The sequence below is a fragment of the Leptonotus elevatus genome, chromosome 2, assembly GCF_054856555.1.
Source record: "Leptonotus elevatus isolate MCC_2025b chromosome 2, RoL_Lele_1.0, whole genome shotgun sequence".
Taxonomy (NCBI): domain Eukaryota; kingdom Metazoa; phylum Chordata; class Actinopteri; order Syngnathiformes; family Syngnathidae; genus Leptonotus; species Leptonotus elevatus.
Genome location: NC_141240.1, coordinates 21,311,314 through 21,337,767, shown reverse-complemented (window position 1 = coordinate 21,337,767; position 26,454 = coordinate 21,311,314). Strand labels below are relative to the sequence as shown.

At 39.5% G+C, this 26,454-nt stretch overlaps 1 protein-coding gene across 1 annotated transcript; it reads left to right on the top strand.

Annotated features, from left to right (window-relative positions):
- Positions 1-4,246: 4,246 nt before the first annotated feature.
- pudp (pseudouridine 5'-phosphatase) lies at positions 4,247-25,784 on the top strand. Its single transcript, XM_086066869.1, has 4 exons — positions 4,247-4,349; positions 4,715-4,933; positions 6,986-7,215; positions 25,118-25,784. Exons 1-4 carry the CDS (start codon positions 4,280-4,282, stop codon positions 25,292-25,294), a joined length of 696 nt encoding a protein of 231 aa, XP_085922995.1. The 5' UTR covers positions 4,247-4,279; the 3' UTR covers positions 25,295-25,784.
- The last annotated feature ends 670 nt before the right edge of the window (positions 25,785-26,454 follow it).

Here is a 26,454-nt window from a genome sequence, read left to right as displayed (position 1 = left end):
CCTAGGATTCCTTCAGGAAGCCCGCGTGTTCGTGTATCTACTTTTTTCTACAGTCATTCCGAATACTGTAATTCCCTGCTCATTTGCGCTTGAAGTACCCTGCCTATTTCACTCTCAGTGCATCTTAATTAGACCTGGAATCCTTCATTTTTGGGACCTGAGAGATTCAGAATTCTAAATGAAAGAGAATACTGTAGGTATCGGCATGCAGTAGCTTTGGCCAGCTATGAGTTCCCTAAGCAACTCTGTAATTCTCTCAGGCAAATCTTGTGTTATGTGCATAGAGCTTGCCAACAAACAGATGTGCAATACGCCAACAGAATGTGACGGGATTATAGCCAGTCCACAGAATAAGTAACGTGATCATTGTGCTAACTAAAAAAATAAAATAAAGCCCAACTCTAAAGTCAGGTGCCGGAGTCAAATCAGAGGTTGTAAGATTACTATTGAGGGAAAAGTAGACTGAGAGTAGATGATTGTCAGAGGAAGTCAGGGGATAAAAACAAGGGCACTCTTGAGGCTTCCAGCGGCCGGCTTGAGTGAGCTGATGTTTGGAAACCCGACCCCTGGAGAACACAGGCAGATGTTCAAAAAGATAAAGACCCTCTGGCAAATGGTCCAGAAAAAATTATGGACCCACTCTAGTGACCACGGCAAGAATGGTGCAACGGTGCCAGACTAGTCCCATTTGAGCTGCTTTCATTCTTCGAATCATTGGGGACATTTAGCACTTTTTGTTTACTCTGTTGCGTTCCTCCTCTTGGTTGAAATTATTAGTGGCATACACGGTGTCATGTTGGAATGATTTGAGGCTATTTTTGTAACTGATGCAACTATTGTATCTGCATGCCGCCTACACACCCAACAGTCGAAATGGAAGCCTGATCAAGGTTTACTGCTCTCAAATGCAATGGTGATTTTATGTGGAAAAAAATGGTGGGCACCACTTAAACCAGGAAAATTGGCGTCATTTTCTCACTGGTGTGATTTTTTTGTCTTTCAATTGTACTGCCAATTAATGTTCTAAATGGCACAGCGAGCAAATATCATTTGTGAAATTATTATTTCAGGTTCCAGCAATAGAGATGAAATTGTTTTATTATGACGCATTTGCTCTGCCATTTGTAGCTCGGTGTGATTCACAGGCCCCATTATAGCTGTTGTTAGCCACGAGAATCCGGAGTAGAACAAATAGATACAGTCCTCCTGTCTTCGCATCACTGCACTGGTTGCCTTTTCAGGCTAGAGCTGATGTTAAGGTTCTTCTCCTAACCTTTAAGGCAATAAATGGTCTTTTGCCATCATTTTTGCCAGAACTACTCACTCCATACATTGCACCACACCACCTTCACTCTTCAAATTCACCTTTTTCATCCTTTAGTCAATAAAAAGTCAGTTGGTTGTCGGGCTTTCTCTTACCGTGCCCCTTATTTATGGAATGGTCTCCAACTAGATGTTAAAGACGCTACCTCCGCTGCCATTTTTAAATCCTGTATTCAAAAATACCGTTTCACACACTTTGGCACGGTTGTGACTGTTTTATCATTGTCTTTTTGTGTTTATTATTATTGTTCATGTGTTTCTTTCTTTTCTTTTCGTTCCTGATTTTAATGTGGATTGTTGGTGAATTTTATTGTTAAGTGTTTTGGGACCATGTACCATGGATGGTGATTTTTCACTTTAAATAAACAGATTGATTGATAGCAGCACCATAGGTCAGTGAAATGTTCATACGCCATATACAATAAGAAGGTGCTTTAACAATTGTCTAGAGCAGTGGTGGGCAAACTCGATCCTCAAGGGCCGGCGTCCTGCAGGTTTTGGAGGTTTCCCTGCTGCAACGCAGGTGATTCCAATCAGCAGGATCGTTACCGAGTTTATGCAGAGCTGCTGATGAGCTGATCATATATTAGCTGTGTTGGAAAAGGGAAACATCCAAAACCTGCAGGACTCCAGTCCTCGAGGACCGAGTGTGCCCACCCCTGGTCTAGAGGCACTATGCCTCTGCGCACAGAGCCAACAGGAACAGGAAGTCACACTAAAAAACTGGACTATAGGGCTTACGCGACAAGTTCATTGACACTCATTAAGCTTGCAATTACAATAAATAGCTTTATTTCCCAAAGGATCTTTTAAAAAGTGAAAAAATTGTGTTTGCACCCAGGGTTGTGCGGTTGGGGGTGGGGGGCTTTGACTTTTAATAAAGTTATATGTGTTTGACTTAGCGAGTGTGTTAATATGACAGAGGGGAGGTCTGCACAACGGGTCAGAAGTGCCATAAGGGCAAGCTAATCAGGCAGTTGCAACAACAAATATATCCCCCATCCAATTTACCTCACATACATAGGCCTACACGTACACACACTTTTACAGCTAAAACAATTTAATTGATTTTTTAACAAGTGACTACACACGGGCTGTCACACACACAGCAAGTGTTTCAACATTCAGCACACAATGATGTTATGTTAAATTATGGATTAAAAAACAGGTACAACCACTGCTACACTCACAAAATGTATAATCTCCTAAAATTTGACAGCTTTAGAAAGTTGTACTGTCTGAAAGTAATTTATAAACACCTAGCACCAGAACCATAAACCACAACTGCAAAATCCCTTTCTGAAGGACAACATTCGGACAGTCATCCTTCTGTTATGGTCTGTGTTTTGGTTTTGTTTATGGGTCATGTTTCCCTTGTGTGTCTGTCTCCTTTTGTCAATGTCTCGTCAAGTTTGATCATGTCCTCTAAGTGCTTGTTATGCCGCTCCCTGGTGTTACCAAATCAGCTCCCCAAATCACGTGTCTCTTGTCCAGATGTCTCTCACTGGGCGTATAAGTGTATTTAGTTCCCTGCTTTCTTTCAGTCCTTGTCAAGTCAATGTCGCTGTCACACCCAGGTCTTTTTGTCCTCGTGTCCATGTTCTGTCCTCGTCGTGTTCTGGTTGCTCTGTTGCTTTCACTTGTGTTTTTGGACATTGTTGATTTTGTTATTTGTGCCAAGTATCTTGTTTCCCTTTTTTTCTTTATTAAATCCACTTTTTTGACTGCATCCCTGCCTTGCTGCTTTTGCTCCCTGCATTTGGGTCCTCCATTCCACGCCCCAACCTGACACCTTCTCTTATAAGAGTTGTAAACTCTGGATCATACTGCCATCAGAAATAAAATCCACCTTGGACTTTAAGATCAAAAATTAAAACTTGGCTAAGGAAAAAAACAAAACTGTACTCGGCTGTAAATAGGGTGTCTTTTTTTGTGGTATGACTGAATTCTATGGTATTTTTTATGGTATTTTTTTAAATACATTTTTAAATTGCTATATACTGTATATTGTCTTGTAACATTGCAATTTAGGGTAAGTTTTGTCATATACTGTAAATGCAATATTGGATTATTGATTTTGAATTGTGTGGTTTCTTAGGCCTTTTTAATTGATGTATAACTCACATTTTATATTGTACTGCAATGTTGTGGAAGTGCCCAACTAGGGAGTCACTGTAGTTGGGAATTTGCATTTGCTATAATCTCTATTTATGCATCACATCAGCTGCAAGTTTGTAACTATACTTGACTGCATTATCCCTGTCAAATAAAGTTTGATGATGATGATGGTCATGGCGGCATAGCTTGATCTCATGTTCACCCAAGAAGTCATCAGAATTGGAGTATAAATAAGTGAATAAATAAATAAATAAATAATGTGTTAATTAAAAAAAAAATCATCTACCCCCTTTTCAACTTTGAGCACCTGCCCTGCACCCCCCTTTTTTTTCTTTTTCTTTTTGCTTTGACCCAAACATCTCAAGTTCAATTTTATTTGTGTCCCCGTAGGACAATTATTGTTGCAGCAAGCAGTAAACAACATTTAAGACAAACAAAACATAAAGAACTAAGAGCATAGAAGGTTTAAGAAAAGACAGTGTATATTGGCACAAGAAACAACACGACCGAAGCAACGCCCATACATGACCGGTAAAGTGCAATCAGTGCAAACAGCAATTTCTGTATGAATAGCATACACATACCAAATCAATTCAATAAAAATCAATAACAACTGTCAAACAATCCGTTCCCGACCGGAGTTCAAGAGCGAAATGGCTGAAAGGACGAAGGATGCTTGTACCTGTTGCTTTTAATTTTTGGAAATTGCTTTACTCTCGAATTAATTAAATATTGTCCGTCGTGGAAATTGACACTGATTATGATTTGGCGCTTCTGACTCGCCGTATTTCCGGTTACGCTTATAACTCACTCCAACACGGAAGTAAAAGTTCCAAACATGTCGGTGACAGGTAGCGTCTACAAACCTGTGAGCCATGTCATATTTGATATGGATGGATTGTTATTAGGTATTCGGCAAATCTTGTTCACACACACACTTAAGTATTTATGTTACTTTAGCAACCGCACGAACACAATAATAATACAGAATTGCACTGTCGGAGTGAAAGCATTGCGTTATTACTGCTGTTACGTAATGTCTCTTGTCTGGGATGTTTTCAAGACTCGCTTTTATCAGTGTTTATGTGCCGTAAGCGTACATGCGTTTTCAGAGAACCCCCCCAAACACACACAAACACCTTTGATTAGAATGTTTGTTTTGTGATCACTGTTTTGAAAATTCACTATTATTTATAAATATGTTTACATGTAGCATGTTTTCATGTATTTAGTTCAAAGTGTATAATTTTCTATTCATGTGTTTTCATTTCAGACACAGAGCTACTTTACTCTGTGTCCTTCCAGGAAGTGTGTGACCGCTTTGGAAAGAAATACACATGGGAAGTGAAGGCCAAAGTGATGGGTGCAAAGGCTTTGGATGCAGCTCGAACAATCCGAGACACTCTGGACCTTCCTATTACAGCAGAGGAACTCCTCACTGAAACCAGAGAAATACAGGAGAGGATATTTCCTTCAGCCAAACTCATGCCAGGTCTGCACATAGTCTTTTCTTTTTTTCCTCTTCAATTTTGGACTTTTTCTTTTTTGATTGTATGTGCTCACCTGACACTTCAGTTGGTAAATATAATTAAGGATTGCAATGATGAATCAACAACTGTTATCAAATTAATTTATAATTACTTTTTATAATCAATTATAATCAAAACAGTGATCAACACTACCTATTTTCTGTCATATTACTGACCAAACCAGTCTGTACTTATTAAAATAAAATTCAATTACAAACTGCAGCCCTAATATACCTGTAATTAAATAAAATAGAGAAATAGGATCAAGAGTATATAACCCCTCCCCTCCACACAGACAATTTATGTTCATTTTCGAAAACACCGTGAAAGAGCTAGGAAGTTATTAGTTGTTTTGTGTCAATAATATGTTTTTATACCGTGACTCTTAGCATTGGCGAGTGCTAGGGACTGAGTGCTGAGTGAATAATTGACATGGTGTTTGAACATTTTGTAGATGCCACAACGTAGCTGCAAAGCACTTAAAACTGAGGATCCGTGAGCACCAACACCATACATCCAGAATGTATACAATCATGTACTCATGTTACATGAAGAGTTGAATTATTGATCACAGGCCTGGACGGTCAATTGCATTTGTGATCATGTAAATGAATGTAGTTTGTGTGATTTATCATTGGCTTAGAGTACTGTATATACTTCCGTTTTTGTTAATTTGTCATGGTAAACACTAACAGGACTACAAGTCCAAGTATTTAAGATGTTTACAATTGGAATTGAAGTACTGCTCTAAGCAAACTCTAGTACAGCGGTGGGCAAACTCGGTCCTCGAGGGCTGGAGTACTGCAGGTTTTGGATGTTTCCCTTCTCCAACACATCTGATATATGATCAGCTCATCAGCAACCTCTGCATAAGCCTGATAACGATCCTGTTGATTAGAATCTGCTTGTGTTGGTAGAGAGAAACCTTCAAAAACCTGCAGGACTCCGGCCCTCGAGGACCGAGTTTGCCCATCCCTGGTCTTGTACCTTTCCATCACCATGTGTCTTTGCAATTGATGGAGGGGAGACTCTCTTTTCGGTAGGCCTGAACTTTTATTTGATGCAATTTACCCCCTCGTTTGTTCGCCAAGGAGTATTGACCAATTTACTTCCTGTCTTCCAAGATGTTTGTTTTTCCAAACACTAGGATTTGACAAAATTGCACAAAATACGTTTTTGAACTCTGGGAGGAAGCTAGAGTACCTGGAGAGAACAAAACAGAGAACACAAACACCATACTGCGACTCTAACAGAGAGTTCTTGCTATGATGGAACAGTACTTGTTTTTATTTCTTCCTTGTGTTGTCTTTGTAAGAAAATTCTGGAGGAATACCATATAATGGAGGCAGATGTAAATTGCAAAACAAAGATCCTAATAAACGATATAGGAATTAAAAATAAAGGAAACGTGTTTCCTTTCTATATTGTGGGTAATCCTTCAAGCCCCCATTATTATACTGCCCGCAGGTGACCCAACATGTAGACCATAAAGAGCAGCACCGTGTCCATTTAATTGAATGTTACATTGTGTAGTCTAATGGAAAAAGAAAAAAGAGCCGCATTTGCTGTTGCGCTTTTCCGCCGTTCATTTAATTCCAGTAGAATAATTCACGCCACTCACACAGGAGATGCTGTTAGGCACAGTTCACCAGACACCTCACTCACCAGGACCCGCTTCTTAAGGGCTAATACAAATACAAAGACACTACAATATATACCATATTTAATTCTACAGTATTTTACACACATAAAGAAAGTGTGTTTATTAATAAGTTGAAATGTTAAGAGCGCACGTGTTGGCTAAAACTATAGCTGCACATTTTATATTCTCTATATTGCAGACTTTCACCTATTGCTGGTGATTCTGGAAGTATCACCCATGTTTAAAAAAAGGACTTTGCTGTACTATTTTTTTTTCTATACTCTGATAATGTTATCACAGATGCATTCCTTCTGTATGAAAGTATTATGGCTTGCAATGATGACGTTGAGTAAGATCACTTTTGTCTTAAAAGGTGTGGAGAGGCTGGTGAACCATTTGAAGAAGCACGGTATCCCTATCGCTGTAGCGACCAGCTCAGCAGGTGCAACATTCAACTTGAAGACAAGCAAGCACAAAGATTTCTTTGCTTTGTTCAACCACATTGTTCTGGGAGACGATCCTGAGGTGAAGAATTCCAAACCCCGACCTGACTCCTTTCTGGTTTGCGCCAGCAGATTCAAGCCCCCGACTTCTCCAGATACTGTGAGCATTTATTTCCTAATATTTAATCATGTCAAGTTTTTGGAATGAAATGCATGCTTGTTTTGAGAAACATGTGGATGACAAAAGACAGTGATGATACTACAGTACATACTGTGGATAGTTACTGGGTTTAAACAAATCTTGGTAGTTGAGACGGTGTAGCTGAGAAAAAAAGTGTACAGTGTGTGTGCCTGCATCAAACGAGCACAGCCTCCGGGAAGGGGTAAGGCAGATTGGAGTCAAACAGAATGCAGATTGGTCGTCTCAGCAACTTTGTGATCTTTTTACAAGCTCACACTATTTGAGGATAGACTGCAAGACATCACAAAATAAACACAAATGCTAACATTAGCTTTGATATACTGTACTAGGTGTATCAAGGCTTTTGTAAAGTTTTTAATATGTTTTCTATTTCGTAGCCAAATGCTTGCTTACAAAGTTTTATTCAATACAAAGGTTAATTAGCCTAAGTGTTAAAACACATTATTATTGATGAAATGCCATGGGAATTTGGTGCGAGGGGGTGTGGCAAGGATCAGCTAACGTTAGCTTCTGCGGCTGTTTGCTGTCACTTCATGCTGTTGTTCACCATCAGTCATAATTCATTTAATGCAAGAATACTAAGTTCATGATTTAATGATTGTGTCACAGGGGTTACGTTCAACCAACAAATAAACTTTCCTACACAACGCTACTTTGTGTGTTGTGTGTGCGCGCACTTGTGTGTTAGAGAGAAAGCAGCGACATCCTTTTTGGAGCAAGTTACGATATGGTGGCTACTTGCGAACTGGTACGCACCTAAGGGGTAAAAGCAATAACTTTTAAAATATAGCAGCCAGCATTGTACTCTGCTGAATGTCCTACAAACAGTGAGCCAGTGAATCAATTGACAGTTAAAATAAAATCAGCCAGAGTAGGAAAATAAAATTCAATACATGAAATTGAATGAGTGATTATTTAATAAGGTACAACCTATTAAAGTTTGTCTTCACATTAATTTCCTTTCAGTTATATATTTTCTGGTCAACGAGGAATCAGTGGAAATGAAAAAATTAAAAGCATGATCACAGACAAAAGTGCTAGGAAAAAAAAGCTACTTAATATACTGATAGACACAAGAAATGGAAAGTGGAGAAATACGCTCTTTACTCACATTTTGAGACTGTTATAGTACCAATAATATACGAGCATGGATGTGTTTCAGGCCAATTTGTGAGACTTGAGGTCTGGCTGTAGTACACAGCTTTGAACCCATTAGAACAGCCAAGCTCCTCACTATCATTAACCCTCTTGGGTGAAGGATAAATAGACTGTTATTAACTGCTATTTATAACTATAAACCTACTCACTTTGAAGCATGCTTACTAGGTATTAGTGATTATATTGCTAATCATTTAAAGTACTGAAAGGTTCAGTGGCTGCTCGGGTGCACTTATGGCATTATCTATAATTTTAAAGGGTGTAGTGCATTTATTGTGCAGTAGCTTTCTTTGAAGTAACCTTTAGGAAGGAAATTGTTAAGTCGTGTTAATTGTTCCGTGACGACCACCCTCGTAACTCAAAACACAAGTATCTTAAATCATTATATTGAAATGAATAGAAATGCAATCGATTTTTTTCCAGCCGTCCCCCCAAAAGACAACAATTCTTGTAATGTGTATTTCAATTATGAAAAATAGCATTCCATAATACCGTACTTACTACAAAAATGCAGTAATTAGACAGAATTCAAAATAATTAAACCGTTTTTGTCACATTACATCAATTGAATACTGCCGCGTCTCATATGCCAGACAGACAGACATATCCGTATACATTACACTGTTCATTGCGGCGTTATTGTAAATCCCACTTGAGTTCCAGGCAGGACATTGCAGCTGGGGTTATGATTGGCTCCTGCTTGGCATTGTAAGTGTGCATATTTGTGTATCATTTTTAATTTATTTGTATTTTTTTAAACCAGCCAGAAGTATTCAGGCTTCTTTCCTCTGATAACCCTAAATAATCAGAACTGGTATCACTGGTACCCCTCCTTTCACTCAGAGTCTGCTGGGATAGGCTTCAGATCACCTGCAACACTAATGAGAACAAATTCAATAGAAAATTGATAGATAAGTGTTTTCTTGTTTCAGCTCAGTAAAACGGTTAACATTTGCTTACACATGGCAATTAGAAATGTTTAAATCTTTAAAACATTTGCACAATTGCCTGTACTTAATTACCTTAATAAAGGTTTCAATATCTCAACAGACTTTGAAATAAATTATTCATATGCAATAATTAATCCTAATGAGAATATTTATGTCAAATTGGGATTAATTGCAAGTCTTCCAGTATTGTAGTATGGATCGTGTTTGTACGCCATCAATCGTGACTCGTGACTGAAGTACTGTTCGAATATAAGTATGCATAAAGCAAGGGCGCACAGAATACCCGGATGATGTTCTTGTCACCTAAATTAAACCAAAGATGCATCGGTTGGATATTTGTGAAGGCTTGGCTAGGAAAGATGCATTTTGTGCTGCGATCACGGAAACACATCGGAGTCGAGGGGAAGTTAACAAGTACACAGCTGTTCTAATTCACAAAGACACTCATGTTCTCAGGAAGTCCGTACCATGGACATCAGTGCCTTGCTTTTATTTTGAAGGTGTACCGGGCAGCGTGTGGTGACGTGGCGGCTGACTTAATTCGTCTTGCCAACTGGAGTTGGGCCAGTTTATATTGCCGTCACAAACTGTTGCCACCACCATCAACACAACTTTGCCCTAAAATCCTGTTAAATCGCTAATCAAAGACGCTAAAAAACAAACAAACAAACCTCTAATTACGCTGACAGTGTGTATATGGCATATAGCCCAAAAGCTCATTAATGTTTCAAGAGAACAAAATACAGTTTGCTTCTATGCACATTTTAAATTTAAGTAGAAATGTTAACTAAAAATGAAAACCAAATGATTGTTTTATTCTTAATTAAAATGTGTTATTTTCTCATTTGTATTTGTTATTCAACCCAGCAAAATCTGTATTTTTGTTTTTATTCAAATACTTGATTATTTGAGTTTTCGGAATACCAAAATATTCGATAGCTGTAGCCCTTCTCTATTTTAGCTTTAAATTTAAATTGTGTTCTATTGACAGTCATGCAGGCAGACTTTTTTTTTTTTTTTTTTTTTTTTACTGTGGATGAAAAAAATAAAGGGGGCTGGAGTGTGCCGATCAAGAACCTGCAACGTGTAAAATTGAAAACGAAGGCAATGCTGGTGTGTCCATAAAAAAAGACCCAATTGTGTTGATGTGGCTGCGCTAACAAAGACTGAATTAATTGGTGCCCAGCAGTGCTCCTTGTTTCTACTGTTAGTGCTTGTGCTGCAAAACACCTGATTCAGCTCTATTGGTCACTGGAAGATGCATGACTTCAGTTCATGGGTAAGATATATTTTCAGAAACTGGCTTCAGTAAGAGGGAAAGGGACGTCTACTGGGTTCCTGTGATCTCTCTTTAGGTATCAAATACAGATGAATACTGTACATGGAAAGAATGACACTGGTCGTTTGAGCACAACTCAAATTATATTTAACGCATCACTAGGGACAAAAGACAACATAGGCTTGTGTGAAGGAAAAGATGATGGCTTTCTTCTCATATCATCCTGACATTTGTGGTCTAATTGAACAGGTACATTTAAGGCATTTGGCAGCTCTACTGTCAGAGACCTTCTTCATTCACTTTAAAGGATTCCTTCCTACTAATAGGTCTGCCTGTGGCACTGCACACCTGATTCTTTTTTTTTATCTGCAGACAGCCGTGGTTTGGGCTGGCATTTTTCTTGATGAGATATGAAACCGCAGCTCAGAGGGGGAATCGGCGGAGTGTTCAGTGGAATAATAAATGATGATGCGTCACTGGCTCAGACTTTGTGACAAAACTAAATATGTGTCTGTGAGTGCGTGTCAGGGCGGGCACCCTTCTTGGGGTAAAAGCGATAAATTTACAGCTCTGTGCATCTCATATGTACGGCCGACAATTTCTTTACAAAGAGGAGAGCTGTGATGACTCTTGTGATTAGTGTTGCTGTCCAAAAAAAGAAAGAAAAAAAGCTGCATTCTTCTATAATTTTGACACAATACTTGTGCACAGTTCTCCACAGAATTACCATATTTTATTGTACAGCGATCTATAGTAAAATAGAAAGAAATAGAAAATAGTAAAAAAGAAAATAGAAATTAGTAAAAAAAAATTTTTTAAAGTAAATCAAGTGAAAATAAATGTATTTTGTAAATATGACCCACCACAAAGAATATTGTTATAAACAACCTTGCCAAATTTGAATGATTAAAAAAAAAAAATTCTGCAAATATACCTGTATAAAAATAAGGCTTCAAAATTGTGAAAAATCAAGTCTTTGTCCCCGCTCTCAAATACTGTAGTTGTGTCCGCTGTATGTACTGAAACCCCACGTCACTCAACTGTCAATCCTCAATCAAATAGACTATGTCCAGCATCTTTTTTATGCCTACACATCCCTCCATTTTTGAGCTGTGAAAATGTATCCACTATACAGTGGCTGGAGTATATCCCACCGGGTTGTCACGGGGGTTACCATGACATAAGGCGAGGCGGTAGCCACTAGCTAGTTTATGAGCTATTCAGGTGTCCTCTCGGCTGATGGACACTTGCTTATCTGCGATGTCATCTCCTCCTAGAAGTGTGCGATATGGAGAAAAGTCGACATCCCGATATACATCATTTTATATCCCAATAACGATAAATATCCTGATATAGTATTTCTCCTAAAAATGAAATGAAATTAATGGCAATTTCCTGTTTTTTTCCCTGCCTTTTTTTCATAAAATATGATACACATTTTCTATAAAATGAAAAAAATAAAATAAAACACAAATATCCAGTGGCCAAATAAATACCACTGAAAATGGTAGTATAGCCACTTATTTTTCATGGAAAACACTTATTGAAGGTTTATCTCTTTCCCAGGTATTGGTATCAGTCTGATAATATAGTGAACTGCATCCCGTCAGTCCTTTTAAATGCCCATTAAGATGCAATTTCTTATTTGTTATTAATGCTTAGAGTGCATTATTAATGTGTTGCTATACCTACAATTATATGCTAACTCAATTTCCGCATGGCCGACTTTTGAGTTAAATCTATAATCATACATATGTGCAATAAAATGCAATTTATATAAGTATATGTATATAGTATTTTTAAGGTTTATATTGATGCTTATAGTGCATTATTACCAGTGACGTGCAGTGAGCTCTAGGTTTGGGTACGCAGGTTTGGGTCGCAAATTGAGACGCACACACCAATTACAAATGTGTGTGTCGGCAGGCGAGTGTACAACGTATCCGAGGGTGACCATACTTTAATAAAAAAAAAAAAAAAGGACACTCAGCCCGACTTCGAGATACTTGATACTCAGATACAAGATGCCATACATTCAAACTATTTTAACATATGCCTCCTCGGTATGGGTAGAAAATAAAACAAACAAAAAGCACAGCGAAAAACAATGCGCCGTTCAATCGAGGTATTCCGAATGTTTAAAAAAAAAAAAAAAGTATTTGTATTCGGGTTATGAGGGGCTCTTATTCGAGTTTTTGCATATTCATGTTTATATTGCCAATATTCAGGTTTTAAAAGGGTTATTGCCTGCATGTAAACATAGTCACTGAGAAAAGGCATAAAACACCCAAACATCCTTTGCTTTAATAGAAATTTTATGCATCAAAAGTACTATTAGTAGTACTTGGTATCAGTATTGGTGAATAATCAAGAGTTGAGTGCTGGTACTGGTATTGGTCTGAATGACTGAAATGTGGTATTGAACATCAGTAATTATGCATATTTGTTTCTCAATGCATTTATAATGTCCATCAATTATACGCTGATTTTAACTTTTTGCAAACCGGCCTGGTTCCTACGACAATCCACTATACTGATGTTGTAGCGCAGGGGTGGGAAAACTCTGTCTTCAAGGGCCGGAGTCCTGCAGGTTTTGGATGTTTCTGTTCTCCAGCACAGCTAATAAAGAGGGAAACTTCCAAAACCTGCAGGACTCCGGTCCTCGAGGACTGAGTTTGCCCATCACTCTTGTAGCGTGATGATGAAGATGATGTAGCGTGATTTTATTTCCTTGTTGGTCTTTACTGGAACATGGGCAGAAAGATGACTCTCATTTTCTAAGAGAAGATGGGAGTCAAGGACGCATCTGTCGAGGAAGGACGCATCTGTACTCACTGATGACTTCTATTTTGTTGACATTAGGATTTTTAACTACATTTTTGCAATATGCCTGGCGGAAAAAGAGCTGGGGAGACTGAGGAGATAAAATCTTCTCTTGCAAAACTCAAAGAAATGGTCACCGAAATACTTAAAATGAAAGCATCGAGCCACTTCTGCAGGAAATCCAGCAGTTGAAGAAAGAGACACAAGAAAAAGATCGACGCGTTGTCAGAAACAGAATCTTCGTATCAACAATGGGATAATTACAGGTATCCAGATTAAACCGCGCCGCGGCCCTCCGGCGAGAGCTGCGGCCGGCACAATTGCAGTTAATTCTGACCAAGTTTCAGCGAACGAGACTGTGGAACAGCAAGTAACAACTCGACTCCGAGATTTGGGATTAATTGTGGATCCAGCGGACATTCAGATGTGCTTTTCGCTTCCAACTGGGGGGGACACGACCACCCGCAGTTCTGATCAGGTTTGTTGACAGGAAGAAAAAGATTGCTCTTTTGAGAGAGAGCTACAAGCTTGAAGCTAAACATGTCTATGTCAATGAAAATCTCACAAAAATGAAATACTGACATTGCCAGAAGGGCGTGACATTTGAGAAAGAATGGATTTATCGAGAACACATGGACAAAAGACTGTCGGATCTTCATTCAAACAAAAGCTGAAAAGAAAATATGGATCGTGAAAAGAGTGGAAGAATTGGCGGAGTTTGAGAGACAATAACTGCAATCAGTAACTCACATCATTAAAATGTGAATTGTGTCTTACCCAAAGGAAATGATTGTAACCTATTACTAATCAACCCAAAACTGGAGCTGTTATTTATTTGAATAATGTAAATATAGATATGATTACTTGCTGACACTGCAAAGGTTAACTCTTGTTTATACACCTGCATTGATAGCATGTATTGCTGTTCCTGTAAGAATGTAAACATTGTCTGGCTCTATTTCTCTTTGGACATTTGTTGCAACATGCAAGGCTGTCGTGATAAGGTTGTATTGTGGCTGAAATGTATCTGCTGTAAATATTTACAATGGGTTGGTAGACATGAGCCGCGTTTCCACCGCAAGACGTTCGGGTATGGGGAGGAGGGTAGGGACTTTCGCAAGAACCGCCGGCCCGCTTGTGGCGGTGTCTCCACTGCGGAGTACGACCCATTTCACAAAACCATGAGTTTCGATCGGCACGTAAACGCCGCACGACGGTTTCTCCCGTGACGTCACCCAAGCGCTGCGTGACGAAAATCACAACGAGGAAAGAGAAAAACTTAAGGTGGTTGCTATTTTTCTCTGCTTTTTATTTTATGTACTTGGCGTCGATAGATGGTTTGAGTAAGAGGAGATGAAGAAGAATTTGAAACGGCTGAATCGCAAGTCACGAGTTTCGATCGACACGTAATTGCCTTGCGACGGTTTCTTTGACGTTACCCAAGCACGGCGCCGCAAAAATCAGAACGAGGAAAGAGAAAAACAGCTTTTTTTATGTATGTGGCAGGGATGGATGGTTAGAGTGAGAGGAGACGGCGTCTAGATGAATCATTTGAAAAGGCTAATAGTAGAGTGGAACGAAAATCGGTAAAGGATTATTAAGATAATTGTTTTGGTGGAAGAGACTTAAGCAGAGAATGCATCATCGTCGTGCATGAAGGTAAGATAATTTTTTATACTAAATAATTTTTAGCCAATCAGCACGAAAGCTCAATCGGGAGTTTATCGGGCCGGCGGAGTACATACCCTTGAGTAGGGCTTCGTCCCCGTAAGTTCCTGTAAATGTGGAAGGCTCCTGCAGTGGAAACGCGCACATATGGGGCTGGCCCCGTAAATTTACCCCGAAGTTCCTGCGGTGGAAACGCTTCTTTGGTTCCGGGATGAAGCCGACGGGCCTACTTAGCTGGTGGGTGGCCTTGGTGGGCGCTAAGGAGTGTCAAGATCTTAAGCATCATTTGGATGCTGGCAACAGTGGTGGGCCGGTGGCTAAGCTGACCAGAATCGAGTGAACATTTCTTTGGACGCAATGGGCAGAATGCAAGCCGATCTACTCTTCTGGAAGCCACAACATGTGTGAAAGCTGATCCAAGGTCAGCAAAGACGCTACTGGTGAACGAGCATGCGCTTGCCTTGGCTGCTCACCTGGTTGGGTCAGCCTGTTGGTGGCGTCCGGGAACCAATTTACCAATTCCAAATGATTGGTACTAGCTGCAATTTGTACACGGATATTACTCAAGATGAACTGAGCGAGGAGTGTGCAGACTTAAGTCTGGGATTGATAACGATATGAATCAATGACCTTCATAATCAATGTATATGACTGATGCGTATAGTAAGAATCGATGGGGACTGGTTTCTAATAAGCCATGGCTTCTACCCGTCAGCCCTTCTTTCGGATGCCAATGTTGCAAATGATATGATGTGATCGATGTAACCTGTAATAATGTGTCCGAAAGGATAAAATGAATAAAACAAAACAAATATACTTGAGAGGAATTTTGATGCTAATTGGTCAGGGTACGTTAATCCAACGTTTGTGTGTTTAAATTAATTTTATGCCTGGTTTCAATCGATAAAGTTTAAATCGAGTGGCACAGACCCAAAAGTACAACATGAGTCACCCTCATTCGCTCTGAACGGTCAGTCACAGATTATCAACTCAAACAATGGGAGTTCTAATTTAAAAACAAATCTATAGAATATTCCTCACAGCAAAGCAAGTGTCATACAGTGTGATTTCATGTATGCAAAACGGGGCAGGTGCAGCACAAAGAACATCGGCCAACCCCCAAGCTCTCATTGAGAGCTGCACCTCAGTGGCCTCACAGATGAGTAACATTGAGTAAGCGCTGCTATCTCAGTGAAAGAACAAAAAGTTTGCTCACTCCTGAGAACAAGAGCGACATCTCTCAAAACTCAAAGTCTGCGTTCATGATGAGACAGGAGATTTTACCATAGGTGCACTTGAACGTCTGAGTAAGATTAATGTAACATAAAAGCGAGTTCACGATTACACCGACACAAAGCAGAGCAAACTGAGTCTGCTCCAGTCATTAATCAAAAAGGCATTACCACTGAGAACACTGTTATAATCTAGCTGTTCAAATCAGCTACAATTAGGACGAGAACTTTTCTTTCTGAAAGACAAATTGGCCCATTATTGTGAGACAAATCTCACCATATCCACCTGCAATCTGCAGCCAAGACACACTAGCATTGGGGTTACAAAAGCAATTAGGAGACTATGTTAAAATGTAAGACAAATCCATCAGATAGGTTTTTAAAGGGGAACTAAAGGCCCAACATTTTAAAGCTGTAATACATTGTATGGGCCATTACTTGTCAAAACATTGTCCTTTAATTAATATTGAGTTTGTGGGAAAATGATTAAAAAAGAATCATTAAATCGTTTGGCCAAATTTACTGCATATTTATAATGAATTAAACAACACAGAGGAACTTGATGGTGTGGATGTTCAGGGATAAGGCCTTTTTGCACCACAGTTTATGGACCTAAGTCTTGGATCACAACTGAAAAAAACAATACCAAAAAAAGTATTCACACATCCCCAGATCAGAAATCAGAATCTAGTGTCTCATAAGTGGAGAAAAAAATAATAATCAGATTTGAATCAGCTATTGGCTAATACGAAGGTGTATTAGGGCCACTTATAATTTTTTTTTTCAGGGGTGGGGGTGTAATATTCCGAGAAAGAACTTGCAAATTTGCCACTTTATAAAGTGGCAAGCAATTTTGCCACTTTATAAAGTCGCAAGCAAATTTGCAAGAAAAAAACTCAGAAACTTACAAGAAATACACATAGCGTAGATATAGGCTAATGTGAGGATTATTTTCTGATTTACAAAATGAAAAGGCAGGATGGAGACGAATTCATTCTTAATTTAAACTTTTCTCGTCATATACGTACATGTCAGCTAGAGCGACAACACTTCCTGATCCTCTATCATCTGACTAACACTAACCAATCAGAAGCTAGCATCATACTTTAGGTAAATGCAAGTAAATGCAGCAGATTCGACACATCAATTTAGCTACTAAAATAGCAAAATGTATGAATGTGTAAATAATAATTCTGGAACATAAATGTACAATTATCTATACATTTTAAGAAATTAACTTTTAAATGCTTGCTCCTCAGGGCGTGGACCTTCACAAAGCTTTGTTGCTGGCCATACCCAACGCTTCAAAGAACGAATGCCTCATATATATGGTTAATCTCTGCTAAAGCAATACATATCGGCACAAACATCCGAGCAGTCTCGTAAGAGTTTTTTTCTCGCAAATTTGCCACTTTATAAGGTCACAGATTTGCATTATTACAGTGGCAAATTTGCGAGTTTTTTTCGCGGAATATTGTCCCCACCATCTAATTATTATTTTTTTATACGTGACCCTAATACGCTGTCGTAGGCCAATGTAACTGAACTGTAAATAGACTTAAATTTTTTATTTTATTTTTATTTTTACCTTTTTCAATGTGAGCTCCACTGTAACGAAAATAAACTGGCCAATAAACTTTACACGTTTACCCAAAACTACAGTCATTAACATTTACATTAAATATGCTTTTATATGGTGAGTTAGATGTATTTAGAAGACCACGGTTGACCAGTGGAGTAATGGGGCGTTACTCCACTGGTCAACCTTGACATTCATTTCCTTATTATTCAGATGACAGTAACACAATTTTCCCTGTGCATTTGGGGCATGTGAGTGGTTTGAGTTGTGCAGTAAATGTTATTGAATTGATATGTGTCAGTAGAAAATGCATGATATAGTGTTGACATGGACATATAGGCACATATTTGCAAGAGGGGAACTTAGACCTGCACTATGAACCCAGCCTTAAAATGCTGCCACATTGTTTTGAAAACCTTCCTTAGGAATGATCAAAAGGGCTTGACTGGCTCACTTTTTTTCTTGCAACTCTCTAAAATATTCAAGAATAGTACGCCTTTGAAATAAGCTCAGACAAAATATTATATGTGAATGGCAAAGTGAAACTGCCAGCTTCCCCTCATCTGGTGCAAGTCATGAAGTGCACCAGTTAGCTTGCTTTGTTCTTCTACTATTTTGAAGAGGTATGAGCCATTTCAAGCTTAATGGAGGTAAACTATATACAAACTAAACTAAACATGTTTCCCGAAAAGTTTGAAAATTCATGGATGCAATTTAATCCAAATTTATTTTGAGAGAAGATAATGGTGCGACCAAAGTGCTGTACATCGTATAAAAATGTAAAATAAATGAACAAAAACATAATATAGTAATAAATTGAACCTGGTAACTTTGATGCACGGTTGGGGAATTAGGGCATCAAGTTCAATGTTAGGGACATTCATTACACATTCTGGATAAAAATCACAGTTATAGCATCGAAAGTATAATTTTGGTTAAATAATTTATATGTATATTAACCAGTATAAAAACTCAATAAATGTGTTTGTTTAAATTGCTGGTTTAACTAGCATGAGAGTCCATGTGACGCCTCCAGCGGAATGTGATCCTCCTCAATGTAGAACTCGCCACAGCAACTACGGTGGCCTCAATTAGCCCATTAGCCCTACCGGGGAAGAGAGGTAGAAGAGAAGGCAGGGCAAGAGAATAATTGCAGACTAGGTGAGATTTAATAAAACGCCAGTGTGTAGAAATGAGTTTGAAACATTTGTACAGAGGTAGCTGCTGTAATTTCAATAGGTAGTGCCTTCCAGCATACCAGTGTATGGGGAATTTGATCCAACTTCTAAAAGTGTCTTGCTGCAGCATTTTGTACTAACTGCAGGCTTTTAATACTAGCGATGGGAAGACCAGGAAGAAGCATAAATATAAGTCAAGGCGACATGTAACAAATTACTCTGGTGTGTCACACATGGATGGAATGGGCTGTATTGCAAAGAGGGCAAAACAACCCCCCGACCGTTCTAGCAATGTTCTTAATATGCATTTGTTTGGAGAGAGTTAAGTCAAATATAACGGCAAGATTTTTGGCTGTGTCTCTTGCACTTGCCACAATAATTTGAGCCTTACTTACGAGTCCGACTTGCACATAATGACTTACTCCCACCTCTGGTATAAACTACTATATTTGCTTCCTCTTTTTGAGCCTATCATTAAAACTGGCTATTGTATGTGATCTCTGCAACAGAGAGCAGCGATGGTGAAATGTTAAAACACTCCTTGCGTGAGCTTATCCTTGGCTTCAAGATCATTTAAGGAATGTTGCGGACAATCTGTCACTGCCACTTACTCACCCACCGCTGCTCGCAGTACACGCTTGATGCACGTAGTGTGTTTTTCAGTCTCAAACAGAACGACACGAACGAGTGGTGATTTATGTGCGTTCACACAGATGTACACGTCTTCCCGTTTGCGTTTCAGTTTGTCAGCTGTGCAATCTTGGGGTCAATAACAGCAATATTTTCTGCATCAATGAGCATGGCAGTTTTTTGGCAGTTTGTGTTGATATTATTGACAGCAGTGCAAAATAGAGTACATAATATATCCATTTTATATAAATCTAGTTCATACTGAGAGGTGTTCTTAAAAATGTGTTTAGGACCTACATCAAAGGGGACATTTATTCATTCAGTATTATTGCTTCTATAAATGAAATAAATAAATAAATATAAATATGGCTCTATAAATATAATCCGGGTCAATATGGTTTATTTCTTGACATTCGTTATTTAGCAAAAGCTGACGCGAATAGTTCCTCATATGAATTCCACCCCACACTGGCAGTTCTCCAGAAAATACACATGGATGAACACCTGCTTAGAACCTTTCAGCTTTCAGATGTATTACATACTGCCATAGCATGTTTTCCAAACTTGAAATAGTTAGATTGAGGGTACAAATGAATAATAATGCTTGGAATGCACTTAATGTACGTATGTGTCTTTCTGTCCTCCAAATATTTTGAGAAATGAAAAACTGAAAATACTTCAGTAATCAGTATGATACATTTCACCCACACACCCAAATCAAGCAGTTGACAATTTGGAGATTGAATTCAGTGTTAAATTTGGATCAACTTCCAGTTATACAAGTTATATTCTACTGTTTCAATTGTTTTGTTTTTATTGGTTCATTCCAAATGAGTTGAAATTGTTGTTGTACATTGTAAACTGTCATTTACAGTGGGGTTTGAATCATTTCCTGTGCAACTGTAACTCCCAAATATTATTATCAGTGCTATTATAAAGCCCGTACCTCACATAGTGTCATAGGCTTAAAGCTTGTACCTCACTGAGCGGCGCAGGCTAGCGAGTGTTGGTTTTTCGTCAGGGTTTGGTCAAGGTTGCAAAATATTGCAGATGCTTGCTAGACAATCGCAAGCCATTTTTATGCTCGCAAACAGTTGTTGTCATCCAATTTTGACTTTGTGACAAAAATAAAAAAACAGTATGTTTTACAATGTTGCCACTTTACATCTCCACGGTTGTTTATGAGGATCTTGTTCATTTGGTCATACTCTGTTTTTTTCATCTGAACACCATGGGTCAAATTGTTAAAACAAATACCTTGATTTTGGTTTTGTCTAATCACAGCACTTTCTGCCAAGCCTTCAGAGTCATTTTAATGTTCACTGGCAAACTTAAGACATTCTGTCCTGAGCAGGGGACATTATGGGCACTGAAAGCTTTTTGTCCATTAAGGCACAGTGTGTAACAAACTGCTTTTACTTGTCCGCTTGCATCAATTCAATGCCCTGTGGATGGAATGGCCTGGGTGAATGACAATATTCTAGGCAACTGCTGTCTTGGTGACTGAGGTCCCAATTTTATTCAAATCATTAACAGGTTTCTGCTCTGTACATTGTGTTTCTTCCCTTATCCTTCATAAATAAATAAAAGAGGATTCTTGTTAGTAAAGACTTGGAGTCACTGCCTTTAAAAACTAAATAAGACCAAGTCCGAAACCGTGTTGCCAGATTCGGACCTGACTGATTGATTGTTCTAACAGTCTTCTGACCGAACTGCCTCAAAAGCATTAAACAGCCGCAGCTCATTCAGATTGCTGTTGCTTGGGTTCTGACCAGAATAAAGGGATCTGAACATACAGTATTCACTCCAGACCTAAAACCTTTACAATGACTCTGTCAGCTATAGAACAGATTTGAAAATCATGCTACTGGTCTGTAAATCGCTGAATGGTTTCAATTCTGAATACTGTACATGGAAGAAATGCTGATGGAATATAAGACCTGTAGGGCTCTGAGACGCGAGACTTAAATTAATGAAGCCCAGAGTTCAAAGCAAACATGATGAAGTAGCGTTTAGCTATTATGCTGCACGCAAATAGAATGAGCTGTTAACAATAGGATGGCAAGAACTTATTAGAACACATAATGAGATCAGGAGTACCCACCTTTGTGTTTTATGTCAGCCTCTCAATTTATTTGTTTTCACTTTGTATAGTTAGTACATTGGTGCACTGTGCGTGCTTTCAAAGTGCTTAAAGCTGTTCAGTGTAGAAATATGCCCCAAATATAATTGCAATATTGATGACCATTTATGACTAAGATGTCTTCTAATTATCAGATTGACACCTTAGCTGCATGTTCACAATGGGTACTCCTGCAGGGCTCTGTCTGCCGATTTGACGTCATGCGCGCGTTGTGTACGTGAAGAAGGGAGTGTGCAATTACATTTTTCGACCTTGTGTGTTAGTAGCATTAAAGTTGGATTGGATTGCTGTATTGGTAGTTGGTTGATTGTGTAAATTTGTGTGCTGCATTAGCACCAGCCACTTTGTGGGAGTCAGAATTTTGGCAGTTGCAGAGAATCCAATAATTATTTCAATAAAATGCAATGTTTTATGACTTGAGGAGCATTTCTAACTACTTTTGTCTAATATCATGATTCCTTTTTATTTATTTTTTAATTTTTAATTTTTATTTTTTTTAGAGCTCAGTATTGTTCATTCAGTAATCTTACTGCAGGTATGTGTGCGTGCGTGTGTACTCATTAATTCACCTAAAACCTATAAAAAAAATCCCATATCTTTCACCTAAACCAAATACTTCAGAATCCAGCTAGAGTCGTGAGGTTGTCAGGAGACCCGAGGAAGGATCAAAGAAAAGAAAGGAAAGTGAAATCCAGCACCGACCAGACATCATCTACTACCCACCGGGTTAACAACCAGAATCTTTCACCAACCCCAGAAACATCTAAATTTCAACAAATTAGGGAGACCTCAAGAGACCAAAGGATAGACTGAGGAAAGGAAGGAAGGATAGATGAAGCAGAGTGAGATCCACAGACATCAGCCTCCACCGATTCAACGACCAGAGGAAGAAGCAGATTGTGTTTGAATTTCGATAGATGCTGGTGTGGTAGATCTGACATGCATGAAAACCTTCACCAAAGAGGGGAGCCATCGACCCCGGCCAGGACAGAGCAAGCCACGGCAGCACCAAGGCACAACCCCCGGGCCCCGCAGGGGCCACCGGCCGGCGAGCAAACCCAGGAGCCAGGAGCGCCCCCCACACCAACACGGCCCGCGCCCCAAGCCCAACGCAGCAGAACGGGGCACGGCAGGTCTGCCAGGCACCCCACCAGTCCACAATCCCCCGCTCCCCCCACGACCCCCCAGACCCCCGCCAGCCCCACAAAACCCCGACCCCCAAACCCCGGGGTTCCCCCCGTACCCAGGCATCGTGCCGGAGAGGGGCAGGACAGCGGAGCGGCGAGGGCACCCGCTCCCACCCCACCTCCAGCCGCGTGGTGGGATGGAACACTGGGGGCGGAAGGGGAGATGGGAGCCATTACCATGATTCCTAAAAAAATATTTTAAAAAAATGAGATAAAGAAATTAAGGACCTGTTTAAGCAATTTTTTTTAAGTGAGTAAACAATCCAGCAGGGGCTCAAATAACTATTTAATAATTATTTTCCCTACTGCAATGTGTGCTTTGAATCAAATAATCACTTCATTAGTTTTCATAAATGCTCCATCTTTCATTCAGCAATTATCTATTCATCCCTCCGATTTAAGATAAAAAATAAATTGCATCTAGTACAGTAGCCGGAGTGATGCAAGTCTGCATCCTGATTTTGGGGAGGCGGCAGTGATGGGCATTGAGTTTTCCACATGAAATGACATGAAAAAAATCCTGAATCAAGAAGCCTTTATCCAGTTTTGTCTTGCACTTTTTTTCTCCCACTAATGACTAGACTGACCCAAATAGAAAGCAAACTACACTAGTGGACAATTTAATCCATCTGAAAGGCATGCTTTGGTCCGTAGGGGGAAGCATAAGCACCTGGAGGAAACTCACACAGTCTTGAGTTGCATTAAGCCAGATAGTGTGTATGCATGAGGATGGCAACTACAGTACTTGTATGAAATGGGTTGCGGTTCCGCAAGATAGTTAGCAAAAACAGTGAAAGAAGAACTAGGTAAGTACTGTCTGTCGTCTCTGTCCAAAATATGACAATAATTTATGAAAGCGAATGAGTGGCTAGGTTTCTGGAGAAGATGCAGTCAGTCAGAGATCCTTCAAATAAAACAAATCTGTCGTTTCTGTGCTTTGACCTTGACCATAGGTTAGTTAGGGAACGTAGATCAACTAGTCAATAAAGAGTTTCACCTTTTGGCTCAGCTCTCACTATACACTGCTGTCTGATACAACAACCACGTTTTTGTGAACATCAAACTGACTCACTCCGCATACGCATCTCCTTTGTGAAGAAAACCATTTTGGCTATTAATAAAGCATGCACTTTCTAGCTGCTTTGTTCCAGAGTCGCACTGTGTGTTGAGGTGATGCAGATTTTACTAGCGTATATTTCTCATTCGTGCTTGGAAACCTTCCCCTCTTGAGAGTTGCTGGCAAATTTGGCAAATGAAAACCAGGACACCTACGGCCTGTTGGAGGATCTGTCATTCATATATACACCGCTACCAACTGTTACAGATTGTCCGTAACACTAACTCTTTATGCCCTGATTGTTCTGGATATTTACAAAAATCTTTATCTTTAAATCTCTAACGATTTGAGGCTATCCCCAATTGCCGATAACCCTAACAGATTCATATCAGCGGCTAGGAACAAGGGCAACGATACAAAGATTGCATCCAGTAATGCACAAATAACAACTGAGTGCTAACGCAAACTTCATTCATCATGAAATAACAATCGCTATGACATTTTACGAAGCGTACCTATGGGTGAGTGATATTTTTCACATTTGTTTGTTAGCTATACAAAACAATATGCAAACTGCACTGCTAATATGCCGTAAAACTCTTGATGAATTAAAAAGCATACATTTAAAAGTTACATACAAACATTTCAGGTAGTTGTACCGACCATTTTAACGTCTGAGTCATGGCTCTTGAAATGCCCACAATGACTCAGATGAGTTTTCATGTAGTGTCTAAAAATGTAAACAAAGCCAATGGAGTAGGGCTGGTGGGGGCACCTTCCTTCAAATTGCAGTTTTAATGGTTAGACCGCCTCCCCGAGGTCAACTGCACTCCTGCGAGAAATGTCAAGCTCATCAGATTGAAAATGGAAACGGTGCCTCTGTGTCTCATTTCCGTGCATTTGTTTTTGCTCTCAGCTCTGCCGGCTTATGGAATAGTATAATTTTGTTGTCCTCCATCTTGTCTCCCCCACACAGTGCTTGGTATTCGAGGATGCTCCCAACGGTGTTAGGGCGGGCTTGGCTGCAGGGATGCAGGTGGTGATGGTTCCAGATGAGAACTTGGACCCGGCTCTGACTCAGGAGGCTACGCTGAGGCTAAAGAGCATGGAGGAATTTGAACCACAGCTCTTTGGCCTACCAGCGTTTAACTGAACCTCAGGAACCAAAAACAAAATGCACGATTTATCATCTCATTGTGTCTTTGTGATGCATTTTGGCACTATCAGTAGTATTTTATGTCAATTGAGACGTCTTGAATTTTAGCCCCGTCTGATGGGGTTAAGTAATATCTTCCTAAGCTGTTGACCTAATACTGTTTAATATTTTACTCCCAATGACATTACTTCCCCAAAATGTTAGACTCAAGGTCATTAGGTCCATACCCAAAGAGGCATAAACTTATTTTGTCATAAATACATTACACATTACCAATCCGATCCAGAGCCCTGTTACAGTCAGCAGCCTGCACAGCAATGTCACCCCACCCCCTGGTACGTAAGCCATGAAGTACTTGAATCACACCTATTTTTGAAAATGTTTTTATTTTTATTTGAATCAGTTTTAATTGTACACAACTAGTTGAGACTCGGATGTGTCCGCACGCCTTTCCAAGTGACAAATTAAACAAACCAAGTAAACAGTTTGTGAGCCGTCTCTTACTGAAAATGTGACTTTGAACAAGCCGTTCTGAAATTTGCCAAACGACATCACAGTGTTGCTGATTTACATAATTCTGCCCACACCGACTTACTCTGCCATGACTTGACAACTAGGCTGGGCTTACAAGCGACATTTATAGTCAAGCCACTGGACTAAAACGGCAAAGCCAAAAGGTAAGCAGAACTACATTGGATTTTGTTGGATGCAGACATTAGCTTAGATAGCTTTTGATAAGCAGCCCATATTTGATTGCGCAATGAAGTTGTTGACCAAGTGCAAGTGGGTAAGCACTTTACGTGCTGACGAAAATTGACACGTGGAATTTTGCACTTTTGTGATGAAGGAAGTGGTGCCTCCACAGGGGAAAATATGATCCTCGCTGTCTTAATGTGGAAGACGCGAGCCCCAAGTTCAGCCGCTTGTTTAGATTCGGATCTCAAAATGCAGCCACCTTTGGTGACCTTCCTGACTGACTACGGTTATGTTGGTGCCGTAGAAAAAGAGCTCTGCCCTGTTATACTGTAAATGTCCGTTCTGTATACTAGACCGCCCTATACTGCTCCCAGCCAATAGCGGGGACATCACCTTATATCAGGCGTTGTTATGAAATATCCAACAGTGTTAATTTTGACAATACATTTTAATTTAGTTTT